At 38.4% G+C, this 26,050-nt stretch overlaps 2 protein-coding genes across 5 annotated transcripts; one reads left to right on the top strand and one right to left on the bottom strand.

The window, feature by feature from the left end:
* Positions 1-772: 772 nt before the first annotated feature.
* Positions 773-19,275, bottom strand: LOC109858484 (putative fatty acyl-CoA reductase CG5065). Of its 4 annotated transcripts, XM_020435794.1 has the most exons (9): positions 19,105-19,275; positions 18,934-19,029; positions 3,694-3,969; positions 2,909-3,225; positions 2,129-2,376; positions 1,829-2,015; positions 1,546-1,731; positions 1,191-1,451; positions 773-1,098 (listed from the first exon to the last, which is right to left on the bottom strand). In XM_020435794.1, the coding sequence occupies exons 3-9, from the start codon at positions 3,937-3,939 to the stop codon at positions 1,020-1,022; spliced, it is 1,524 nt and encodes a 507-aa protein (XP_020291383.1). In that variant the 5' UTR covers positions 3,940-3,969; positions 18,934-19,029; positions 19,105-19,275; the 3' UTR covers positions 773-1,019. The 4 variants fall into 4 exon arrangements, with proteins under 4 accessions (XP_020291383.1, XP_020291381.1, XP_020291382.1 ...); XM_020435792.1 differs by having other exon boundaries at positions 18,934-19,275; XM_020435793.1 differs by lacking the exons at positions 18,934-19,029; positions 19,105-19,275 and adding an exon at positions 8,345-8,450.
* LOC109858488 lies at positions 18,279-24,194 on the top strand. Its single transcript, XM_020435800.1, has 4 exons — positions 18,279-18,781; positions 19,462-19,575; positions 21,615-21,747; positions 22,362-24,194. Exons 1-4 carry the CDS (start codon positions 18,687-18,689, stop codon positions 22,407-22,409), a joined length of 390 nt encoding a protein of 129 aa, XP_020291389.1. The 5' UTR covers positions 18,279-18,686; the 3' UTR covers positions 22,410-24,194.
* The last annotated feature ends 1,856 nt before the right edge of the window (positions 24,195-26,050 follow it).

Here is a 26,050-nt window from a genome sequence, read left to right as displayed (position 1 = left end):
TTATTATATTACAAAACATTTATTTACAATTTACATTTAGATTCTTAGAGATTGCACTCTTTCGGATTATTTCTCATTCACCATAATTATGAAACATTAGCGTGTTAGTAAAAAGTTAACTGCCTGTATAATTGTATAATTTTATAAATATATTCTCGTTTCATCTTTGTTTCGTTTAATAAACTAATTTGTGTTTTCTTAAACATGTGTATTTGTAAGCGTAATATAATAGATAGATTTGATTATAGTTTTTGACACGTTCTGTGTCTCTTCTGGGCCACCAAATGCAGTCGATGTTTCCTGTGCTGTGTCTGCACTTTTCGATTAAACTTCAATGAGAAAAGCTTGGACGCGGAACATGTTGACTTTGATAATTATTTTCAGAGTTAGCAAAAATAAGATTTTTGTTCTTAATTAATAGTAATGTAATTGAGAAGCATAACCATATGTGTTATTTATATATAGAAATATTTGGTTTGTATATGTCGTTTAAAAATACGACAGATGCAATAATATCTTGTGATATGCGAGTATTGACTCACACGACGATTTTTCGTGTGAAGAAATTTTATTAAAGATCAATATGTGTGTGTGTGTGTGTGTGTGTAATAAAGATCTTCATAAGAGAATATAGGAAACAATAATTTTAAATTAACGTGAGAAAATAACGTTTATTAGATCATCTCACTCACGAAAATCTTTAAAAATTTATACTTCTCTGTAATGTATTATATGGACACGCGCGCGTGCGCGCGCGCGCACACACACACACACACACGTGTGTGAAATATGTACACAGTTTAAAAAAATATTTTATAGGTAAATAGTTTCATTCTCTTTTCTCTGTAATAATCGAATTAATACTCGTTTCAAAACAGCTCGTTTTTTTCATGTGTAATATAAAAACACACTGTGTGTTTATATTAAAAAATAGTTTTTTTTCCCATCATATTCTTGTAAGAAACGCTCTCTTGGAATTATGTGAATTGCGATCTGTAGGACCCGCAGATCGGATAATATCATTTACTAATGAGTTTGATCAGTCTTATTAATAAAAATATACTGAACAGTTTGGTTATTTTCTGTATCCAATACAACCTGTAACATCAATGAAATTTATTCATTCTTTTTGCTTAGAATAATACATAAGTGTGAGATTTAATTAAGTAATTACACGCGCTGAAACTTACTTTGATAAACGATTTCGAGCGTTGCTCAGCGTGTCTAGACTGTCTTTCATGATGTACGTCCTGATTCCCAGTATGTAGCGCTGCATGTATTTGTCCCAATCCAAACTTCTGATATCAACGTTAAAGTGATTACAATTTTCGGATTCTTTCACGATGGTTTTCAACTTTTTCATATTGTCCGCGTGAAATTTCCACTCGTTCATCGCGAAAAATTCGCCATTTTTCGCGGCACGTTCGAAACGCTTAGTGATCTGCATCATTCTGTGATGAAAAAAACGACGCGTGTGTTATACTGACCATATTTAAAAAAAACAAAATGTGTGATAAAAATGAAAAAAAAGAAAAGTTTACTTACATAGGTCTGCTACCTTGCACTCTCAATATAACATCCACGATGAACGCGGGTAAAAAGTGCAGCGCAGCCGCTACGATGTAGTGAATGAATCTATTTGTTCTGAATGTGAAGTCCGGGTACCACATTACGTATTTCGACGGAGATTCGATGGCGTATTTTCTAGTGAGATTTCCGACCTTGCGCCATCTGCCAAACAAAAAAGTCCATACGAGTTTTGTTTATCCGTTTCTAAAGCGATGTATTTGTTAGCGATTCGTAAATTTTGCCACGTTTTTATACTCACGTTATAGGATGAATGGGGCTGCTGACACAATTGTAAATCTTGACCGTGTCGGTCCGTTCCACACTGTTGTACCACGCCGCGCAGATCAACGTGTCGACAACGAAATCGACGGGAATCATGTCCACTATTAAATCCTTGTTGCAAACGATACTTCGAACGGTTCCCCGACCGATCTCCGTCATTATACCTTTGTCACAAGTAACGTACGATATATAAATACGGAGTTTAAATAAACGAATGAACTATGTTTCTTCTAATCTCCGCGTGCTAAAACAGCGTAACGTTTGTGACATTCAGTACCTGTGATACCGCAGACATTGTCTATCCACCCGGGAAAGGGTTCCTGATAAGCGGCACCGACTATACTCGGCCGTACGATCGCGATCGGCATGTTTCTCCCTTTCGAGAGCACGATCTGTTCCGCCCAATTCTTCGTCAGCGTGTACGTGTTCGGATGTTTGCCGATCAGTCTCTTCTCGAGTATTTCTAACGTCGCGTCGTCCAAGTTTTCGCACATATCAATCACCGTGTGAGGTTTCACATTTGTGCTGTAATCATCAGCGGATTGAAGGGCATTTTTACTCTCCCATACACACACACACGCGCGCGCGAAATGCTCGATAAATGTTTCTCCAACTCTCGTGAACAAGAAATAGCTGTTAGAACACGAACGTATATATGTACATAGCGTCTCTATAACCATTACTGATTTCTCTCCCACGTCTCTGTATCGAATATTTTTATACTTCTAAGAGAAAAAGCTTTGTTCGTACCTAATAAAACCCGGACATATTTCCATTCTTAACATTTCAACGTACGCGACGACTGAGATGTGTGCTTGTCGATCTTGACGGTCTCTACGATCTTATCATCTTCCACACGTAGAGAACGAATAAACACGATAACGACGTCACATAAAACAAAAACATTGTTTTTCGCGAAGACATCATTAAATTCTTCTTGAAAATGCGTGTGTTTTGCGGAAATTTAACATTTGGTTTTTTGCTCACATAATGGGGGAACAGAAACATGTGTGGGACACTTGTTTGTTGTTTATAATTAAAAGAGACGAGCGCTTACGTGTATATCGATTCCTCGATTTCACGTCGGTCGGCGTTACTGTAGGCCGTGCTAACGTGAACAACGCTGACGAGATTCCTCATGCACTTGCACAGATCCAACAGGCGGTCGGTGCCTTTTGTGTTCAGATTGACGGCCACTTTCAACGACTCGACGAAACGCACGGTGGCCGCGCTGTGAAAAACAACATTAACGCTTTGTATCAACATCTCCTTGTCCTCGGTATGAAGTCCTATGTCTGGTAGGCCCAGGTCGCCTTTCACGAGAAAGACCTTGTTCAACACGTCCGGGAAGTCGCATCGTATCTTGTCAAAAATCTGCGAAAAAAACGGAAGAAACTTATTTGTTTGTTGAGAATTATATGCGCAAAACAAAAAAAAAATATATATCAGAGTGCGATCTTAATACGAGCGCAATCACGAGAGCGGAGCAACAATTGTGGGAACGTTAACAATCGCGACCTTTCGTCGCGCATTTGATTGACGACTTTGTTTTACACGTAAGAGCGCGCTAATGAAATATTTAAACAAGGATTGTGCAAGAGAAGTGAAATCGATATCGCATTAATTTAGCACAAGTGCCATTAGATACGTCTACTAAAAAAAAAAAAAAAGATCAAGTTTTTCAACGGATTTATATCCGTTTTTCTCGGATGCAAATGTGAAGGTGCAAAGATTAGCGGTAATGCGAAAAGGCAAAAACGAAGTTCTCCACATTGAGACACTCGTCTGCACACTATATATATGAGATAAAAAGTAAACGACAAAAAAGAACATGTTACATACAGGATTTTCCAGGAGCTTGTTGAATCGTTCCTCGATGGACTGCTTCGTCCTTGGACGTATCAGGACGAAAATTCTGGTCACAGCGGGACACGTTCGCAGCAATTTCTCCAGCAGGGCTTTTCCCACGAAACCCGTGGCACCGGTTAACAGTATCACCTTTTCGGCGAAGAACATCTTGATCGAACAATCGTTCAGGTGCTTCTCATACGCGTACGTTGGACCGATTTGTGCGTTCGTCGTTGCCATCTTAATTGTGTTCCGAACTGTGCGCACTACCTGTGTAAACAGCGTATTATTAATGTGAGAAAATGAAACTCTTTAAGCGAATATATAAAGTTAATTACTGGACGCGCGTACTTTTACGCGCGAGAGAGCTTCTTCGACGAAACAAGTTGACGATTCGGTCGATTTTTTTGAGCGCGACATATATTTTTATTATGACGATATATTTTTTATTTATGATACGCGATAAAGAATATGATAAAGGAAACAAACTATGGTGTCGTAAAAATAAATTGTCGCCCGTCGTCGTCGACGCACGACTAAGAGGACGTTGCGAGATTTTAGGGTACAACTGTCATTTGAACAAGTACAGTACGCACGTGCGAACATAATTTATGCATTACGGAAGGTGTTTCATCCTTGACCCGAAACATCATGAACATATTTCAAATCGATAAAGCCGCGGTAGTGACGATCATCAGCCGAGAGAGAAAGAGAAAGAGAGATAGAAAAAAAACTGATTATTAAACTTTTAAACGTGAATGCACAAGTAGTTTCGTACTACGTATAGTCGCGCTATATGTTGTATGTCTTGCGCGCGCTCGCATTAACTACTTATATTGTGCTTTAAATCACCGAATAAAAGGAAGAGATTTGCGCGAATTATGTATATCCAATAAATGGAAAAGAAATTAATTGGTTTGTTTTTTTTTTTTTTTCAAACAATGTGTGTAGAGGATAAATTTCCTGGAAAAAAAAAAAATAAATAAATTTCTAAGTCGAGATTGAGCCAAACGTTCGCGAGGAACGCAACACGAAAATGAAATAACACGCGAAAAAGGAATTCGTTGTAACACTTCCCGATAGCATACGTGTGACAAACTGTCCTGCAATAAAAATTTTATCAAAACGAACAAGCAGTAACACACACGTATATATACATCCGCGTCGCGCAATCAACAAATGGTCTATTCGCCAAGGTCGAGTTTACGTTAGACGCTTATCGCATTGACCACTCTGTCGACCTGTATACTCGATGCTAGAAGATAATTTACTTAGAAGCTATAGAGAGGGTCTCAAGTATGATGTAACTGTTGGAAATAAAAAACGAGAGAGAGTGAACGGATCGTGATTAAGTTTTATTTATCATTTTCATTTATCATGCTGTTTTTAATGTTTGTTTAGCTGGCAGAAATAACGTGCCTTATCCTGGAACCGAATAAGACAGAATTCGGAGAAGAAGCGAGGTAACACACATTCTAAATGTCGAGAAATGAAATGTCGTTGTAGAGTTTTTAATCTTTAAAATAAATCTAGGGTTAATTAAGACTTGTAATGGCCATAGATTCCGGATGGCTGTAGATTCCAGAATTATTTTGCGAATCTGTGACAAGTTTGACACGCGTTGGCTTCTTTTTTTTTCCATAATTCAAACTACAAACAGACGTACAAGATGCAAATTAAGCGTCTTGACGCTAAAGTGTGACTCGTCAATAATTTATACTTTAGCTTGAAGTTCAACTGTTGCATTAGCTATTTAGAAGTTAAAATATTTACTTGCGACATGTATTTTACAATGAAATATTTTCTGATGTATGCGGTAAAAAAAAGCATCGTAAAATATCGCGTTGTAAAAAAATTAATCGACAGTTAACGCACAATGTTGTACGCAATGTAATAACGTTTCTGCTGCCTCTTTCCCTCATGCTGTTAGCTATGAATTGATTTTCGCGAATCTACAAATATATACTTTAATTAAAAACATTTTGAGCAATACTGAAGTTATCAATATCGCAAATGGCGAGCTGCAACAACGTATAATAATGAGCCAGCTTTAGATCATTATTTTTTTTTTTTTTTTTTAAATAAAACACCTGTTGATAACACAACAGCGTAGAAATAAATTTCGAATAGGATAATTTTCCAATTTCTCTGTCTTCACTCATTTTAAACTAACATTAAATCAAAGAGCGCTGCATGTTCGTGCGAGACAAATATATAAATATTATTTCAGTGTAAATTTTTACAACTGAATTTTGAATTAAAAATTCAATTTTTTAATTCATACAGAAAGCTGGATTTGCGTATATACATATATGAGAAACACCTGTTTTTCCCCCCTATCTACTAACTATTAAAACTTGCGAAAAAAACATCTCGGCCAGGAGTCGAACCTGGAAATCTTTTGCTTTCCGTGCGATCGCCTTCCCAATTCGGTCACCAAGTCACTCAAATTATTATTACACCTTCATATATTTGAACGAAAACTTTATAGAAGAAAAAAACGACAAAATGATCGATACGCACCCACTCCTGGATTTACACGCTCTTCGTAAATGATCGCTCATTTCTCGAAAACGCAAATGCGCGCTTTTTTTTCTTACGGTGTCTTTATGGCTCCTTCAGTCTCCCATGAGATTTTTTGACACACTGTCCTATAACTGTGCGCGGATAATCACGCTCTTTGAAAAGAGCAACACAACGTTATGACACGCCGTCGTTGCACGTGGTACAACTCGGAAAGCGGTCGATCGACGCTCCAAATATCGATCGGTCGCCCGTGTTAGAAGTTACGATTTTTACGTGTACGAATGTGTGCGTATCCCTGTGTGCGCATGCAGTTGTGAATCATATCTTGCTGAGATACAAAAAATTATTAATCAACAATGTTCTCACATCGAATTTTACATCGCTTAAACGAGTAAAACATTTAACCATTAATAAAGAATCTTAGACTGTGAAGTTTCTAACGCGAAATAAACGACAATAAGAGCCATATGAATTTTTAAATTTCAATTTTTTAAATTCATATAGGATGCTTATTTGCATCACGCATATGAGAGAACTCTCTAACCAGTTTTAAAAATACTGTGAACAAAACACCAGTATATTTCCCTAACCAGTTTTAAAAATGTGAAAAAAAACACCTCGGCCAGGAATCGGACCTGGAATCTTCGGCTTTCCGTGCCGTTGTCTTTCCACATTTATTACCATTTATATATTTTGCGTTTAAAACAGTTAAATATGTGCGTACTCTTTCATATAGTAAGCAAACAAAAAAGGAAAGAACATGTCATATGTTATAAATTAAATCAAAGTTGGTAAGATTAATTAATTTTAATGGTTTTATTTAGTTTAACTTCATTTGCCTTGTTAATCGATGTTACTGCGAAAAGAATAAATGTTTTTTTACAATTGAATCTTAATTGATTTTTATATTGGCATTATATATATATATATATATATATATATATATATAAGTATATTTCTATTATATTTCTATTATATTTCTAGTAAGCCAAATTTCTCAATGCTCATCTGTGTAATTAATTTGTTATTTGGTTTTGTTTTCCATTCTGCATTTATAAAAATATTTACGTTTTTATTTTATTTTGTATATATATTATATATAATATCATTATGTATATATACATATATATGTATTAAATATTTATTTATATAAAGGCTTTTTAAAATTATTTAATATTAATATTCAATATTATCGATTTAAATAACTATTTTTAGATTTACTTTTCTTCTCTCTCTCTCTCTCTCTTAAATTGTATAACACATTAAAATTTTAGAAAAATAAGTCAATATTGAGAAAACATAAACACATGTTATTTAACCATATAATTAATTTACAAACACACATAACACATCTTTTTATACATATCTTTTATAGTGCAAATTAATAGTTAATTATGGTACTAAAATGTCCAAAAGAACACATAACATCTAGCTTTTCTTAAAAATGAGAAGACAAAACATAACACACGTAACATAGAATATTGGTATGTACAAGCACGCATTACATTAAATTGTACACATTGTGTGAGTTAACTTTTGTTAGTCAAGATTGTTGCAATAGCTTGCTCCAATTATTTTTTTTTTAATGCACACGTAAAATAACTCATACTTCAAGTGCTTCTAGTTTTGCATATGAACAAACGCGTTCTCGCTCGACGAGTCTGAGACGTTTACGAAAAAAAAAGTTTTTCAATTATCAATTATAACAGCAAGATTGGTTGCTGCACGATCAGCAAGAAAAATTTGTTGAGTCCACCGAATTGTTTTATTTTATCGACTAGAAACGTTTTGTCGACAAGACCATAAAATTCGATAGGCTTAGCAAATTACTTTTTTTTTGCTGGCCATATAGAAACTAATCTTCTCGCTATTCTAGCAAACTATTTGTTTCGTGACAAAAGCGCGCCGCTGTCGTATAACAATAACAAATTATCCGAGGAAGTAACCGAGTCGAAACGCGGAAATTTCGCCGGTTACATTTTTTTGCGCCGAAAAATAAACTCATCCGAAGCGACTCGGAGAGAACGGGACAAATTTTCGATTTCTTCCGCAGTCACACACTTCGCGCCGCGCCAAACTCTCTCATAAAAATGTTGTCCACCACCTTCAACCGACTTACCTTCCCGCTACGTAACGAACCGTCCCGACGAAAGAGGAAAGATACACTGGCCCGACTTCACCGCTGTGTGCACGTTCTGTATGTTTCGCTCTTGTGTACTGTCTGTCAGACAGCAGATGGCGGAAATCATGCGTGGGGGCTCGCAACGCATGCGTAGGGTTGGAGAGCCGGGGGTGAAAAGTTTTTTTTACTTCTCGATCGACGAGATGCAAATTCGTCGAATCTTTTTTTGTTTGTTCTGCGCGCGAAGAACACCACCTGTGATAATCACAACTTATCCCGACTTATCATCGCAAATCGCGAATCCGATTACGTGGTGATTCCGATGATGAAGAATCAACCGAGGTGGTGTGGAAAAATTCAACCTTCGCATCACTGCCGACCGAGGCTGAAAAATTGATCGTGTCCTAGTGCCACATTGTGTTTCTTACTCGTTCGCACAGATCACGTTGCACACGCTAGCGACGAATGCGACATGTGCGTTAATGTACATATTTGTATATTAATTACATTGCATGCGCGTTATTTGTACACGTAATTGCTCGAGACGTACCTATTGCATCGTGTCTTACCGTCTCAACGGTATATTGTCGTTTAACCGGATCCACAAATGAAGAAATCAATGATCTTTTTTTCTCTTTCACTCTCTTTTTTTTTTAAATTAATAATTATTACAAATGTACACGCTATAACAATATTTAAGGAACAAAATGTGTTAATACTTAACTATATTTCAAAAGACATACACATCCCCGGCAATTCGCTCCGACACTTCAGATTTCGTCGTCGGCGCGCGCGTGTTTTTTACGGAAGCTGTAATTGAATCTGTTCGAGACAGCTGTTGCCTTTAAACTCGATTGTAACTCGAGTCTTCGTTTTGCACGCCCGCAGAGGTCTATTTACCGACAACATCCGCTTCGTTTCCGTTCCCGTTCGGGAAAACGACTTTATCGTCGACCGTGTTTTAGAAACGCCGCGCGGCGATCTACATCGATAACAATGCGCGACACCGGTTAGAAATACATTCAACAACTTTGCAAAGAAACTGAAACTCCCGTGTGATGTACTTTCACTGTTACATCGAAGTGCGCGACGCAACAACAACAACAAAAAAAAAAAAAAAAAAAAAAAAAAAGAATCACTCGCCGGATGCACCTATATATGTAGCCGCGCGGTTGCTGCAGCAACTCTCGGACGAGAGAAGGGGAGGGAAGACGAGAGCGAGAGGGACACTTTCCTTGATCCGCGCGCGACGAAAGTATTACGCAAGAAGCTGCTCCGCGCACGCCGGACCAACACGGAAGAACTTTCTTCTCAGCTGTATTTACGCAATGCACGTGCACTTGTTGGTCACTTCTCTTATCTTAGCGCTGATGTCCCGCTCGAAACGTGAACTTCCATATTCGCTCGCGCGTAACTGAACACTCATATAGGTTCGTATCCGTATACGTGATTTACATGCAGCACGATACAGAATGATGGTTCATCTACATGAAAATGACCTGGTTCACTTATATGAGAATAACTAAACTTCTATAGCGACAAATGGGCGCGTATATTGTTTTTTATGCGATTGTGATGGTCTCGCAGACGATAACATTTAAAATTCTAAAAGACGTTACCTTGAATCAGTCTGAAAACCAGTTGGTAAAATCTGTTATATTTTTCAGTTTTGTTTTTTGTGCAATATACATACCTTCAAATTTAGTGTTTCGTTTTTTAAGTGACATCACTGAAATTAATAAAAAACAGATTGAAATTCTTTTCTCACACTTTGGGTGATGTAAATCTCTCCCAAGATTTTATTAGAAAATTAACATCGCCTAAATATAAGATAGATTGCATATATCTTAAGTAACGCAATTTTTCATTTATTATCTTATTATCTTCTTTAAAAAACAACTTTATCATTCTTTACTTCTTTGTTTACATTCATCTTTTTTTAATTTTTGGAATTGATGTCAACGGAGTCGATTTGACAAAGCAACAAAAAAATTTCTAATCTTCTAAATCTAAAAGATATATCACATTCTGATCGCATTGACGAGGATCAAACACCATCTGTTTAATTTTGATAACTGTTACATCTATAAAGCGATATCCACGTATCAGTTTTGTATAAAGATAAGTGTGAACAATATATATATATATATATATATATATATATATATTTGTACATTCTTTTGTCATTATTTTTCATTCATACAAGACACACGTATCTCAAAATTGCACGTTTATTATCGCGCAATACGATCTTCAGATTCGCGCCCGGATGCGAGCGTTCTTCTCAAGCTCGGAATGTACAGACGGCGTCATTAATTCGAAGAATAGGCGCGGGGATCGGAGGGCAAGCGGGGCGGTTGCTCATAGCGCCGTACTAACTAACTAGTAGCAATCGGGTGTCCACAACTGGACACCCGATTTTGGGACTAATGGATATTTAGATCAACTGGACTTTTTATGTGATCCCCGCGCCTATTCTTCGAATTAATGACGCCGTCTGTACGTACTTGTATGCGCGCGAAGATAAATTATTGTATCGCGACGGCCGTGTGTGCGATAATTTCACAAAAGTTGTCGCAACACGTGGTTACATATTTAATGCGATGCGCGCAAGCGACATTCATTCGCAACAATAACCGTCTCCCCGATAACAATGCTTTACTTTATCAAGAAATCAATATCGAAGCGAAAACCCAGAAATGACTCATATACACACCCGCGTCTCGATGTGTCCTCGTCTTTCTCAATGCGTCGCGCACGCACCGCGTATCGCGCGCGCAAGTGTGTTATCTCCCGGAAAGTAATCCGGAAAATTTTTCATTTCGTATATCTAGATTACAAAGGATTTCCGTGACGAGAAAGAGTTCTCCGTGGAAACGCGGGGGATTACAAATTCTATTTATTTCGTCGCGCTTCGAAGCGCATTCGTCGGATGAAAGAAAGAGCATGAATTTGTCTCCATATATAGTCTATCACGTCTATTTCATACACGTATCGTCATCCAAGTGTTCGCGACTCCAGATGCACTACGTGTAAAAATACATTTACTTGCGCACTGCGCGAAAAGTCGTTTTGATTTTCAACTAATAATAATAATAAAAAGTCGCGTATTACACGCACGATTGTGAAAATCCTTCTCGAACAAATTTCGTTGTTCATCTGTAAAACCAAAACATAATTTACGATTTGTTACATATAACGTATGTAAAATTCGAAAATTTATATAAAGTTCATTGTAATATCCCAGCTCTTCTGTGTTTCGCGCGCGTTGCAAGTTGAATTTCTCTTAAAATGTCGCATTTATTTTACCACGGATATCTCTCTCTTTTCTCGTCGCATTTTCGCTCATATTTACGAATACAATTACGTCTTTCTCTTTCTTCCCTCAGCGTTCTCTCTTTCTTTCAAAGTAGCGTGTTCGGGGTGTCAATCTAATATTTAGAAGTAGATGTATGAAAGTTCTCTCCGCGATGTAGAACATCGATCAAAAAAAAAAATGTGTCGCAACGTATTCCCGAAAATGGTGTGGCGCATCTGTAGCACTTCTGAAAAGCTTGACATTACGACGGGACACGTGACAATCAATCTTCTTCCTTTTTCTTTCTCTCGATTGTTTCCTCATTTCGAACAAATGCTGACGTTCCAGCGACATGTTTCGCACGTGCGCACATGTACGTACATATGCTACGATATGTGTATAATATGTTGCGCACTAAAGTTTATCATTATTATTATACGATGTACAATAGAAAGTGAAATGTTGATTGCTCCGATATACCGTTTCGGCGTCGTTATCCACACGTCATCGTTTTGTAACAGAATCTGTAATATTTATATCTTAATAAATGCAGAGAAAGAGAGAAAGCAATACGGCGAATTTATTTATTATAGATCAGGTTTCGTATAGAATATAATTTATTGTTGCTCATCTCTTCGCGCGAAAAAAAAAACACTTAGCCAGATATAACTTTGTTTACACTGCGTACTGCAAGTATGAAAATCAAACTTCGCGCCCGAGAAATCTATAATTCCGTGATTCACACGCAATTCGACACCAAAATAGAAAGGGTTATCGTTCAGTCCACGACCTGTCTGCGATACTCGCGACAACGAGGAAAACATTTATTAGACGGTCATTAGCGTATCTGTAATAGCAACTGCAAAATTATCTTTTTTTTTTCCTATTATGATAAATCGCAAATTTCTGTTTACACATAGAAAGAGAGAAAGAGAAACATGTGTCTGTGCGTTTTTCTCACACCACTGTGTGTATTGAAAAGCGCAGTTGCGGGAGTTGCGCACCAAATTATCGCGAAAAAAAACGAATTACTGGTTTTTTCTTGTTTTTCTCGACAAAAAAAACCGAAAACAAGCTCATTTTCACACGACGCTACGTTCTTTTGTGATTTATCGCCCAATTATTTGGCCAACCAAAAGACGTTTCGATAACGGATCGGTCGTCATGTAATCGAATCATCGAGAACCGTTTTTGCGAGAGAGAAAACGATAGAAATCCGTCTCGGAATATGTACTCGCGGATGAGAAGAGAGAGGAACACATAAGTATCTCATGACGTAAGAAGAAATCTCGCTCTTTCTCTTTCTCGGTAACAAAGCACATTCCACCGTTTGAGGTGAGTGTCATCGTGTCTTGAGAAAGATAGACGCATAAATTATCGGCCAGGTTTGCAAAAACGAAAATTGCCGTCGATCGACTTGTTTTTCTTTTTATTTTAATTTTAACATTAATAATTTTAACATTAATTTTAACATTAATAAAATGGCCAGATCAAGATTCACAAATTATCATTTTTGACTGTCATTTGCATTTGATGTGCCGACAAATGTATGAATTTTTTTTGTTCTTCGAACCAAAATTTGCATTACTTGCAAACGTATCTGCAAAGTAATTTACACGTTAATAATTTACACGTGCAGAATAATTCACACTGGAGAGAGTTATTATGTGCACAAGTACGGAGAGAACAGACGCACCATTGCATTCTGTCGAGAGACGCGTGTCGCAGTGTCTTCCCGCGGCTTCCGATATATCCGATTCCACGCGTCTTGACTTCGAAGCTCATACCGAGTCAATACGGTCACCGCGTTAACATCCTACGTGTTAATTCAGATTTAGATGTCCACCAGCACTGTGTGGCAAATGGCGCAACATTGACGTTTCGGCGAATCGCCGAAAGAGAAGAGCCATCTTGCCGCGTGGCGATCATCGATATTGCTTATAGATATTTTGTTTCTATTTTTTTTTTTTTTTCAATTGCACGTAGAATAAATATATAAAATGATAAGTTACGGAGAAAGAACAATACACGCGCGCCCGAAGTTTGTTTCTCTTGTGCGAAGGCTTTATTAGACCGAGAAGAATTCAAAATAGACATTGACGCGATTCGGCAATCACACGCTGACACGTGGACGATAACATCAATTGCTCTCGTCTCATTGCCAGAAATTCTTTAACTTCTTTAACGAGAGAGAGAGAGAGAGATCGCATACATTTTTATCTCCATCGTCCGAGCTTTTTCGCACATGTTATCGACGTAAACTCATATTTGTCAATTATCGAAGTTCGCGAAAATGTCTTTCTTATATGCAATAAAAATTATCGCATTTTTTTTATATATATCAAATCTTGTTGGGTTCTACCGAATGTTAAATAATACGCGGATTGTTAAAATTAAACACAAAAGGATAATATTAATAATATTTGTATTAATAGTATTAACGTAGTATATTTACACTCCGTGTATGAGAAGTGCAAACTATGTAACACGTTAAAACGCGGAGGAACACGCGCGTATAACATCCCACCGTTATGAGAATACCAACATTTTCCGAATTCTCAGCACCGCGCGCGCGGTAGATTATCGTCTTACGCCTACGTCCATCCCTTGCGCGAGTCGTTTCTTCGAGTGCCGAACCGATGTTTCACCGTCTCTTATTATAAGTAATTTCCACGAATTTCGCCGCATAAGGTGCGACATCGTGCGCGCTTACATAGGCTGTTCGAGAGATCCAATTTTGCCGAGCGATTTCGAATATTGTGAGACGCGCTCTTTTTCCCCTCCACAAAAAAAACATCGAAAGTCGCGCGTGTACGAGCTTCGATCAAGCTTCGTAGACAAGTACGTGACCGAAGACGCGTATGCGAGGGACGTTACGTGCGAGCACACACGCGACACACGTGTCTCTCTTTTTTTTTCTCTCTCTCTCTCTCTCTCTCTCTCAATGTTTATACAACATGTCGCGCAAAATTGCGAAAAGAAAATGAAAAACTCAAGAGCTTTCTTATCGTCTCTCCGCACATACTCTTGTCGTCCTCGAGACAAGAAAACATCAGAAAAGTCGCGCGTTAAAAAAAAAAGTGTTTGTCGGTAATTACGCGTTTCGCCAAACAGAGATAATCTAGGTCATAGAGCTTATCGCACGTCTGCGTTGTATCTCCGTTGTGACGTTGAAGAATTTGGGCAAAGTGCAATTTTCGCGTTGCAGGTGCGCGCTTTCTGCGTTCTTTCCGTTTTATCGAAAAAGACATGACAAAACAAAGAGTAACACCAGTCGCTTTCGTCGCGGTGTAAAAGACCAGGCCAAGTGATATGGGAAAAAGGTATCCCCAGACGATCGAGTATTCGCACAGCGTTCGCATTGATATTTCGAATAGCAGTCGCAATCAGTGACTCACATCTATGTGGGACGTTTCCTGTTTCTTTCTCTCTCTTCCTCTCAAAAACTCAATTTGTCTTTTCTCCTCAATTAGTTTTCGATTATCTCTCTCTTTCTCTCTCTCTCTCTCTCTCTCTCTCTCTCTCTCACTCTCTCTGGAATTAAAAAAAGAGAAAGAGAATAATGTCACTTGGCGCGTTGTTTGAAAAATCTCGAAGATTAAAGTCAGACAGAATTTTAACAAACGGGTTATCGCTTTCCCAACAAAAAGTGTTGAATTAGATCGATCGCGATAGAAGATTAGAGCTGATTAGAGATACGAGAAAAAAAAGTACTTTTTATCGCGCCAAGTGTGAACTTGTCGCGGGAGAGAGCGAAGTTCGAGACCAGAACTTGTGTGTGAGAAAAAAAAAATAGACACACATATGTGACATATATTATATCTCGATAGCGCAGAGTTCGATTAATTGATAGCGCATATACAAAGCACCGAGATATCGGGAAATCCCGCACTTTTTACGGGACAATTAAGCACAAATAAGCTCAAGTGTCAACTGCGTTTCGTACAGGCAGTTAAACGAAAGTTAAAATCGCGCGAAACAACTTCGACAACGAAATCTCATTGAGAGTTTCAAGAATATATTAGACGATTCACAGAATCTCACGCGGGTGAGTTAAAGTGTTGCGTTGAAGCGCGCGGTTTTGATAAACGTCCCGTTTTGATAAACGATCGCCAGCGCGTTCAATGAGTATCAATTCGTGAGTCACGCATTAGTATTTGCGATTTCAAATGCGACAGATTGATAAAGTGATTGATAAAATGAAGCATCGCATGGCGACCGACACACGGACAAATTTAGAAATTGGAACAGCACATCGCCGATGTGCGTTTCGTTCGCCGAAATGGCTTAGCGGCTATCTTCGGGGAGAGAAAGAGAGAGAGAGAGAAAGCCGCGCAACTGCCGTTTCGCATCGTGGAATTAATCAGAAAAAAAATGATAATCGAGGAATTCCTTGCACGATTAGAATTAGCTCCGAGATAGCTCTGACATCGCGGTTTTAATTCGCGATCGAGAGTTAATTAGTTAGTTACGCAGATGTAATTAAACATTGCGCAATTTGCCGCCAGTCGTTGTCGACGATTGCAAGTTTTGTTTAAGTGACGAAATAAGCTTCAGAAGAAATTCTCAAGGATTAATTTGCTCTTAATTTGACCCTAAAAGCCCAGATTCAGTGGTGATAATGGAAATGAGTTGTAGAAATTTTTGTCTTTTCAAATTTTACGAAACGTTTCGATCTTCAAAACATTTCTACAACTCATTTTCATTTTACCACCACTGGACCTGAGCTTTTAAGGTCAAATTAATCCTTGAAACGTTTTTTCTAATGTAATTACGTTTAACACCTGTTACAAAAAAAAAAAAAACGATTCGTCAACTTTGTTCTTGTTATCGGCAAGTTACGACGTTGTGCGATTATGTCGCGCGCAAGTTACACAATCGAATATAATAATCGAATTACGCGATATGTACGTTTTCCCGATAGAGCCAATAACTGAACGATGATTGCGCGTAATATTAATAGAGTTGACTTCAAGAATAAATCCACAGTCATCGAAAATAGCTACCGAAGCGATCGCGCGCGCGCGCTCGCGCGTCCGCAAACAGATCGCGGAAGATTACGAGTAAACTGTCATAAAGTCTCTCTTTCCGTCTTGTTTCCTAGTATCCTAGTATAGGTATTTCCCTCCGCAAGTAAGTTTACCTTTACGTCAGCGGCATTATGTGCGAGAGCACACGTATGATGCAAGATGTATCGCAAAAATAAGAGTGTGTCTGTCACGTGTTCCCGCGTGTCTCTCTTTGTGGAGGTTGCAAACTTTCCGAAGATTATCATTTAAGCGCTTCTTAATTAATTGGGAGTTTTTAATTGCAACTTTGGCAAAATATACGTGTTCTTTTGTGAGTGTGTGTATGTGTCGCTTTGTGCGATTAGCATTGCGCATCGAATATGTAATAACAAGAATTAATAATAACAACGAAGATAAGACAAAGTAACATGTGGAAGACGCGATTTATTTCAAAATAAATTATATCGGCGAAAGACGACATTCGCGTTAATTTAATTAGGAACAATTATTGAAATTTCAAAATGGAACAATGTTCAATTTGAAAAAAAAAATATAAAGAAAATAACACGCAAAGAGAAAAAAAAAGGATCTTTTTTTTTTCCAGTAGCTTTTCAAGGAGTAAACATTTTTAGTGAGTAGATTTTATGCATGTGTTTATTTCTTTATTTTTTCATTTAAACAATCGAATTTTTGTCGCTGCGATCATGTTGTCACGATTTCTCGATTGCTTCTTTCACGAGAGAAGACGAGAAGAGCCTTGTTGCCCTTATTAATCTTTCGTTCTTACTCATCCTCCGTGTGTATCTACGTATGTCGCTAAGAAAATATTATACGTGAAAAACTTGGAAACTGACGAAGAAACGGATGATTCTCTCTTGTCGATCGTCCTTTGTCGCGTCGTCTATAGAAAGCTGACACAAAATTTCCAGAAAAAGTACAAGAGCTTTGTTCTTCTCGGACGGCGACGTGGATGCGCATTGGGGCAATCGACGCAGAATCGAGCGGATGCCATACTACAACTAATTTATATATACATATATATTGCGCAAAGAAGCTAATTAAAGTTTTTAAGTATACACGCGGGCATCGCGTAATTAGTTTTGAAGTACGTCGGAAGCATCCGGATAATCACGAGTTCTGGAAAATTTAAAAACGCGCGGAAAGAAGAGCGGAAACGAAAATTACGACATATTAGAAAATACGTTTTTAGCGTAACACGTTTTCGGAGAAAAAGAGAGAGAAAGAGAGAAACAGAGAGAGTTTACGGCGCGACTATTAATTCTTCACTTTGCATAATTATGCATTTAGAACCGTGTCCTCTCTCTCTCTTTTTCCCTCTCTTTCCGATTTCTTAATTATACCGGCTCTGAGGAGAGACTGGAGTGATGAAAAAAAAAAGCGCGCGACTTTACGATCGCGACAAAAAAATCTATCGAGCGCCACGATCAAGTAAAACAATTTTAGGGATAATTACATATGTACAGATATATATATATATATATATGTGTGTGTGTGTGTGTGTGTTTTAATAAGTACAACAAACTACGTTTCGGAGAAAAAAGTCGATTTAGAGATTTAGAGCAAAAAAGATCGAGAAAGAGAATTGATTGTACCGCGTGTGTATGAACGTGAGGGTGGATCTATGTAATGGTGAACTGTTAAAAGTGGGAGCGATCTAGTTGAAGCAACGGTGGGGATAGGGAAGCCGACAACGCGCCGGTATATATGTCGATGCAGCCAAGAGTATAGGTACAGTTCATCAGAAGACGAAACCTGCGCAAGAGGGTGGCTACAGAGCGAAGACTACAGCGCGAGATCATATTCAGAATTGATACAGTCAGTGATAAGAGAAACTTGATCTCTTTAACGAAAGAATAAACGAAAAAAAAAAAAAAAACGTGGAAGAGAAGTGTGTGTCGACGAGCCGTGTTGAAAATCCGTGCCGGATAATTTGCAATCGTATCGGCAATTAATTTCGCCAATTCGTTTTATCGTTTCGATTTCGTAAATTGACTGTGGTGGTAACACGACAATGAATCTATCGAGCGGCTCGGCGATTTTATGCGTTCTTCTCATAGCGCTCCTGTCGGAAACGACCTACGGAAGACCGAACGAATTGCATTTGAGGTAATGATTTATTTAAAAAAAAAAAACCACTTATTTAAAAAAAAAAATCACATTAAATCGTTATTAAATTATTCTCGCATTGTGTTTGAACACGCGATATCGTCCTCCCGGTTTCTTCTTCTTTTGCAACAACGAAACAAAAACAACCTTACCGGAAAACACTACTGCCACTGATTATTCGCTTCCTCTTCTTATCGGCGACATCCGCATTGCGAGATCTTCTTAGATCCGCGTCGATCGACGTTTCGCTACATATGTAATTCAACACAGCGATGAATGACGACACCAGTATGCAAAAAGACAAATCGAACTATCTTAATTACCCGTGGACGAAGCGTGGCCGACTTATTTTTCTGAAACCTTCGCGACGATAACGCGCGCGTTGAAACACACATAGCCGTTGCCTTGCCGCACGCGGCTCGCTCCGCGAGAGAGATTAGCGTCGCTATTGAGCCGATGAATATGTTCTTTTTGTCGTCTATACATCGAGAAAAACCATACCGCGCCTTATATACTCGCGCTCGCTCGCCATCGATTAAAATGAATCGAGATTTGCGTAATACAAGTTTTTTTTTTTTTTTAAGAAAGCGGCTCTCTCTCCCGAGAGACATAAAGACTTTCTCTCAACCAGTTCGTTTGTGTGTCCGAAACTATTTCGTTGCGTACCGATTTGTTTCCAGATCGAGACGCATCTCCGATCAGAGACTCGCCGAACTTGAAACCCTTTTGGCGCTTCAAAAAGTGAAGGGCGTCGTGGTTCCCGTAGGACTCGGAAAAGTGGACCCAGCCATTATGTAAGTTTTCTCAAACCTCAGAAATCCTCACACCAATTACGACGATCGTCTCATTTGTGTTCATATATTATTGCTTCTTTGAATATCTTCCTAAAAAAAAGAAAGTCAAAAAACGTTAAAAGAATCAAGCGAAACATGACCACCCGTAGTTTCAAGATTATAAAACAAAAAACAAAATTGTTCAATTGGTCAATCAGATGTGTCACAACTGTTATCGTTGCATCGTCATAATAGACAATCGCAATCGCGATGAAATCGGTCATATTACACGAGATAAGAGTGACACGTACCTCCCTCTTTCTCCTTTTCCGAGAATTCCGTAAATCTTTATACGCTATCTTTCACTCGAACCTGTGCATATCGTTGCCGGGCGTGCGCTGTACTTTGCGCGGAACATTATCGCGTCTTCTTATCGTTGTAGCAATTATTCAAGTATTCGCAATTACATTCCTTTACTCTCTCTCTCTCTCTCTCTTTCTCTCTTCTTTCGCGGAACAAGAGTGACTTGTGAATATACGCGCGCAATGTAACGTTACACTACCGACGATCGATTTTAATGAAACAGGAAATTTGTAAGAAGAGAGAACGGAGTAGGTACTTCCGACTGCATGCGCAAAATTGTAAGCGACAACGTCAGTTGAATAATACGGAGAGAAGGAACTGGCGGAAGAAGAAAAGGAGAGAGCGCGATCGAGAGCGAGCGGAAGATAAACGAGAAGACGAAATAAGTCAATGGTGGCAAATGGAACCTCTAACTAGGTTACTTCTTCGCTGAAATGCTTTGTGAATAAATTTCTATTCGCTATGTTGTTCTTACTCGGTCTTCTTCGAACCGCGGATCTCTCTGTGCGCGAGATCGCTTACACAGACGTCGCGGCGCGTTTTACTCGTTCCTGTGTGTGTAAATTAATTGACAATATTTATAACGTCAATTTTGCCCGATATGAGGTCGTTTACGTAATTGTGACGAAGTACGAGTGTCGTCGAATAATAATTATTTAACGCAAAGCAATCTCTCACGATGATTAACGAGATAATGCGTAAAAACTTGTTCTTCTGATCGATCGTTTTTTTTCTTCACGTGTACAGTGCACATGTAATTAAGATAATTTAACGAATCTTCCGAGATAATTTTCTTTTTGTTTAAAAACAAAACAAACAGACGAAAGTTTCCAGCGAAATATTAACATTTCAATAGAACATTTAATTTAATAAGATAGAATTAACAAACTAACAACGGCACACGAGAGAAGAAGAGAAAGGTAGGGAAGAAAAGAGTGACCAAATAATCGATTGTTCTTCTACTTGTTGCAACAAGCATGGAACAGTAGTAGGAAAAAAAAAAAAAAAAACGACAGAACTTGAAAAATACTTTGACCTATATAAGCGAGATAACAGTCTTCTTTCCTCACTAACAGCTATTATTACGTGAGATTTCTTCTTGCGCGTATCTCAAGCGACTCCGTTCGTTATCGCGCGATGCGGGGGATCAATTAATTAAGTCTCTATAAACAAATTACGTGGCAACAACAGATATAGCCACGCTCTCGTCTTGGAATTTTCACGATTTGTATAACATCTATTTGCCATCAACATACAGATAAAATCGTGATATGTATGTACACATGCACATGTATGATGTATTGCGCGCGCGCGTACAATTAGTTGGCATTAAATTTTCACTAACTGCGTCATTTTGACTGTTGCACAAAGAAGCGTCATCTTTTCTCATCGTTTCGCTTCACGAGCTCAAGACGTGATGACACGACGCGCCGCAAATCTATCCTCGATAACGTGACACCCGCCTAACGTTAAAAAAAAAAAAAAAAAAAAAAACACCAAGTGTAGACAGAAACTCGAGTGTGATTCAGCGGTATTATCGAAAGTGACTTTTTGTCATTTCGCGCATTAACGCAAAACTTGATGCTGCATACCATCGAGTTTGCGCACGAAAACGATCGTCGGAGGGAAATAACGGGATGAATTAATCGTCGATCCGCATCGTGTTTGCTATTGTTGTTTTATTGTTGTTGTTGCAGAGGTCGCAGACGAAGATCCCTCTCGGATGGCATCGCTCAAGACAAATTGCAAACCGTTTTGGGCTTGCTGCGCGTAGCCCGAGACGCGGAGTCAATTCCGGAGCATTCCGAACAAATTCGTTCCTTGCCCTGGGTAAGTCAGATGTGACGCGCGCGCGTACATAATCCGCGTATATGCGCGGTAAATTATACACGTCGCAATAAATATAATATACATTACGCGGATGAACATGTTTATTTATGAATGAGCACATGGTGCGTGTGATGATCGCGCGCGTGTGTTCGCACACAGTGACATTTGTTTTTTATATGTTCAACGCGATTACGTAAAAGCGATTACACGCGCGCGTCGACCGATAGGTTTATTATGCGTCACCGCTCGCGCAATAATTTCGCGACAATGAAAGATCGGCGAGGCGCAAGGCGCCGAAGCCCAACAAGACTAATTAGCGACTTTCCGACTTCGGGCGGAAGACGCGACCGCGAGATAAGCGACGCGTCCTGCATTTTTGTTCCTGTCCTACGTGTCACGCGATCTTGTCTACTTTTGTTACTTCTTTCTTCGTCGTTTTCAATCGACATCATACGAGAGCAAATAACACAGGAGAAGATCCGCAACTTGAGATTTTATTACTCGTCCGGTCTGTAACTCGCGCGCGCGAGTTGTCGGTTGAGATTCGTCGCAAATCCACCGTCTCTCTCTCTGTAGATTGAAACTAATTCCATTTTCCGCTATTCTAATTGCAGAAAGAAGACACGCGGGAGGAACAGTGGGAGTATTATCAGTTGATTTAATTCGGAAGCACACTCTGGAAACGAGGCGACAGTTAGGAAAGGAGGAAGAAAAATAAATAAATTGCGGAAGAGGGAGAGAGAGAGAATGTGTGTGAGAGGAGAGAAAGAAGTGACGGAGTGAGTAAAGAGGAAGTAAAATACTTAAGAAAAAGATACACCTATTCACACACACACACACACACACACATATACAGAAATATTTAATTGATCTCTCACCTCCGTGATCCGTCGACACAACCCATTACTACGGACCAGCACTCCGTCCGAGCGCTTCAAGAGTTCTTTATATATATATATATACATATGTTTAAACTTTTACGCTTACGTAAACAATTAAAATAATTATCGGAGACAAGAGATTTACGGGACGAGAATATATGAACGTTACACGCGCGCGACGTTAAAAAAGAAACGATGCGAAAAAACGCAACAGCGGGAAAGATATGTCGGAGGTGTAAGAGCAAATTAACGCGCTAAGTACACGATTATAGTCTCGGGAGACAAAAACAAATGGCGTGTTCAAACTTTGTTATTTAACTATTCGAGGCTTAACGCGAGAACAGTATTTTACACGTTGATGTTGTTTCAGTATTTGCGACACTTTTTCGCGTCCCGCAAAATGCATTCTCAAATGCTGTTTCGCTTTTTTTCTTTTTTATTTTTGTTTGTTTTTACTCGATGGTCGGTGGCGCTATACGAGATACTTAGATCGTAATTTCGTAAGAAAGCGCGAAATCATTCTGACCGGCCGCTTTCCCGATCGCGCCGGTTTCTTCCGAGAAAACACATGTAATCTCAATTACTCACCAATCATTCAACCTTGAAAGAAAGCTGTTTGCGCTTTCGATTTTTTTCAAATGTGGAATCTTACGAAACGAATCTCAAGTGCATCGTATATAAAAATTCTGTTCGTTTGGTTTTTTTGTTGTTTTAACGCGAAGTCAAATGAAAGTCCACCACCGAACGATTAGTTCGACCATTTTCGGTTTGCAAGACACGAATCGGTTTTATTAATATGTTACTTACGTATGTATCTTCTCACAAGTGTGCAATAATGACCGATCAAGATCGATCGCGAGAGTCTTGAACTCTTTGTATCGTCGCATAAGCGCGGCACGTCTTTTGCATTCCATCTCGGCTATGTATTACGATTACGATTTTTATTTAGTTCTTTTTTTTTATTGCAACATTTATAGTTATATAAAGATGAGGAATTTACGTCATACCAAAGAAAGAAAGTGTTACTTTGATCGATCGATATGATTTTTCGCGAGTGTGTGACCATAGAGTGTGTTGAGCGTGAAACGAACGGCAAGTTGAAGTTTGATACGAGATTATTATTATTGCATAATTGCAGCGGGGAAACTATCAGTTTCAATTCTGTGGGCGAATTTTATTTATTTGATTAGTTTTAATTATTTAGAAATTTATATACACATTGCGTTTTAAGTAATATTTAGTTTTACTTGAGAGATACACAATTGCGTATCTCTCTCTTGCGAGAGTCTGCGTTCCTTAGTTACTACGCGTAATTAGTAGTTACCATTTGTAAGATATGTTTATTTATATATTTATTTATTTATTTATCTTATTTATTTATTTATTTATTGAATATTGTGACGACGTTCTCACAGAATGTCTACGCGAGCGAGTCAATTGATTCTTTTTGCTACATCAAGCACAACTCTGCACATTTCCTCTTTCCCATCTATCGGACATGTCGTCGGATTACTTTGAAGAAAACCATGTATACGCGATTGTAAATGCAATAAAAATAAACAATGGGTTATTCACGCAAATTGCTTGTGTTGTCCCACCTGCTCTTTCCTCTCTCTCTCTTTCTCTCTCTTTTCGTGAAATGAAACACCGCGTTCGTTGTTCTCCAAAGTCGTACAACGCGGCGGGAAGACGCAAAGACGGGTCTTAAAATCAAAATTTATGGAAGATATTGGATTACAACTCCCTCTACAAAGGCATAATGGAATTATACCCCTCTCTGTCGGTAAATACAGAATTCTTCGGACGTAATTAACACATGTGTTAACAACATATCGGTGTTACATGTGCGACTTTTGTTTCGTGCGATTCGCAATCGCTAATTCACATGGCGTTACGTTACAATTGGCGAAACGTCGGCGAATTGCAATTCGCAGTTTTGATTTCGACCGATTCACTGCGAGAATCGGTTTACCGAGACAAAAACATCGACAATCCGATTTTGTGCCTATTCTCCATTAGCCACTATTGTAATTGTGACAACTTGTTTCGTTTTAACAACTGGTTTGTGTAAAGGCACGGAACATTTTTCAATTGGCACGTAATTGGCACGGTGTCGCATCTTGTTGAAAATATCCCGTACCGGGAATTGTTCGACAATGCTCAATACCGCTGTCGGACCAATGATACTCCCATACTACTTACGGTATAGAAAGCAGATAACGAGAATGCGCACGTGATTAACATGTAAAAAAACCACACGCACAGTCAATATCGAATTCACATTACGTTAAATCAATATTGTTTCAAAAAAAAAAAAAAAAAAAGAAATTTTACGGGATAGAGAAGGAAATTTAAATTGTAAATCTTTTCAAGTCATTCAACTCCGAGCTTATCGTTCGGTACTTTCGATTGTTGTTTAACATGTGCGACGTTTAATGTGTCATGAGAAACGTGACGAAAACACATTTCGTAATTGCAATTTGCCATTAATGAAAAATTGTATGTAACCGCCGAACTCATGTGAACTTGTTTGGCAACATATGCGGCCGAACATTGCCGAACGCTTTTATCAGGTAGATATAAAATAATGACTGATGATTTGTGTGGGTGAATTTCGCAATAGGTCGAATCATGCGTTTATTTATCGTGCGACATTTCGTTACGACATTTCGCACACATACACATGTCTGTAAAGTACATATGTGTCGCGCTTCTCTTCTTTTCTTGGCTTTTTTCTCTCGACTAAATTTCAGTCAATGTCATCTGTCACTCCGACAAAGCGCGTCACATAGACTTATGAAATTTGCATTGATTAATTCGTATCGTTATAGCGATTTGATTTAACGGAAACACACGCGGAGTAAATTTTTATCATCGCAGCGTACAATGACAGCGTTCCCGATTTTCGTGCAAAATTATTGCGAGTCTCCGAGAAAGATTATATATTTCAACGTGCGTTTTCAAATTTGAGGGAAATAGTACAAAAAAAAAAAAAAAAAAAAAACGTGTGTGCGCTTTGTCTCGTGATTCTCGTTTATTTGCAAATCAGAAAATAATGTGCGTCACACATGTTACATTATATTTCGTCATGTTAAACGCGTATCTCAGTCACGCTTTCGTTTTTAACGCCACGCGATGAAGTCTGACGATTAAAATGAAAGATCCATCACTTGCCGGAAGTAAGAAATAAAAAAAAAAAACAAAAAAAAATAAAGAAAAAAATGATAACCCGTAAGCGTATACATAAACGTTTCGTAGCAGCAATGTGGTTTCGTAATGACGTACAGGCGGAATATCGCGTGGGGATTGTCTACTGTTGTAATACACACATATATATACACGCTATGCCAAAAATCTAATCGCGAAAAAAATGAAAAAATTCAAGAAAAAAAATCAAAATTCTTCTTAGATGTAATTTTTTT

This window comes from Pseudomyrmex gracilis, unplaced genomic scaffold, assembly GCF_002006095.1.
Source record: "Pseudomyrmex gracilis isolate BER0280 unplaced genomic scaffold, ASM200609v1 scaffold_206, whole genome shotgun sequence".
Classification (NCBI taxonomy): domain Eukaryota; kingdom Metazoa; phylum Arthropoda; class Insecta; order Hymenoptera; family Formicidae; genus Pseudomyrmex; species Pseudomyrmex gracilis.
The sequence above is the reverse complement of the archived record's forward strand: the minus strand, read 5'-3'. Positions and strand labels throughout refer to the sequence as shown.

Coding starts and splice junctions, on each gene's coding strand:
- LOC109858484 (XM_020435792.1), bottom strand. CDS start 3,939: ATGGCAACGACGAACGCACAAATCGGTCCAACGTACGCGTATGAGAAG. Junction 2,377..2,908: donor ATCGAGGAATCGATATACAC/GTAAGCGCTCGT, acceptor TGATGATTACAG/CACAAATGTGAAACCTCACA. Junction 1,099..1,190: donor GCTCGAAATCGTTTATCAAA/GTAAGTTTCAGC, acceptor TTGATGTTACAG/GTTGTATTGGATACAGAAAA.
- LOC109858488 (XM_020435800.1), top strand. CDS start 18,687: ATGAATCTATCGAGCGGCTCGGCGATTTTATGCGTTCTTCTCATAGCG. Junction 18,782..19,461: donor CCGAACGAATTGCATTTGAG/GTAATGATTTAT, acceptor ATTTGTTTCCAG/ATCGAGACGCATCTCCGATC. Junction 21,748..22,361: donor AAATTCGTTCCTTGCCCTGG/GTAAGTCAGATG, acceptor TTCTAATTGCAG/AAAGAAGACACGCGGGAGGA.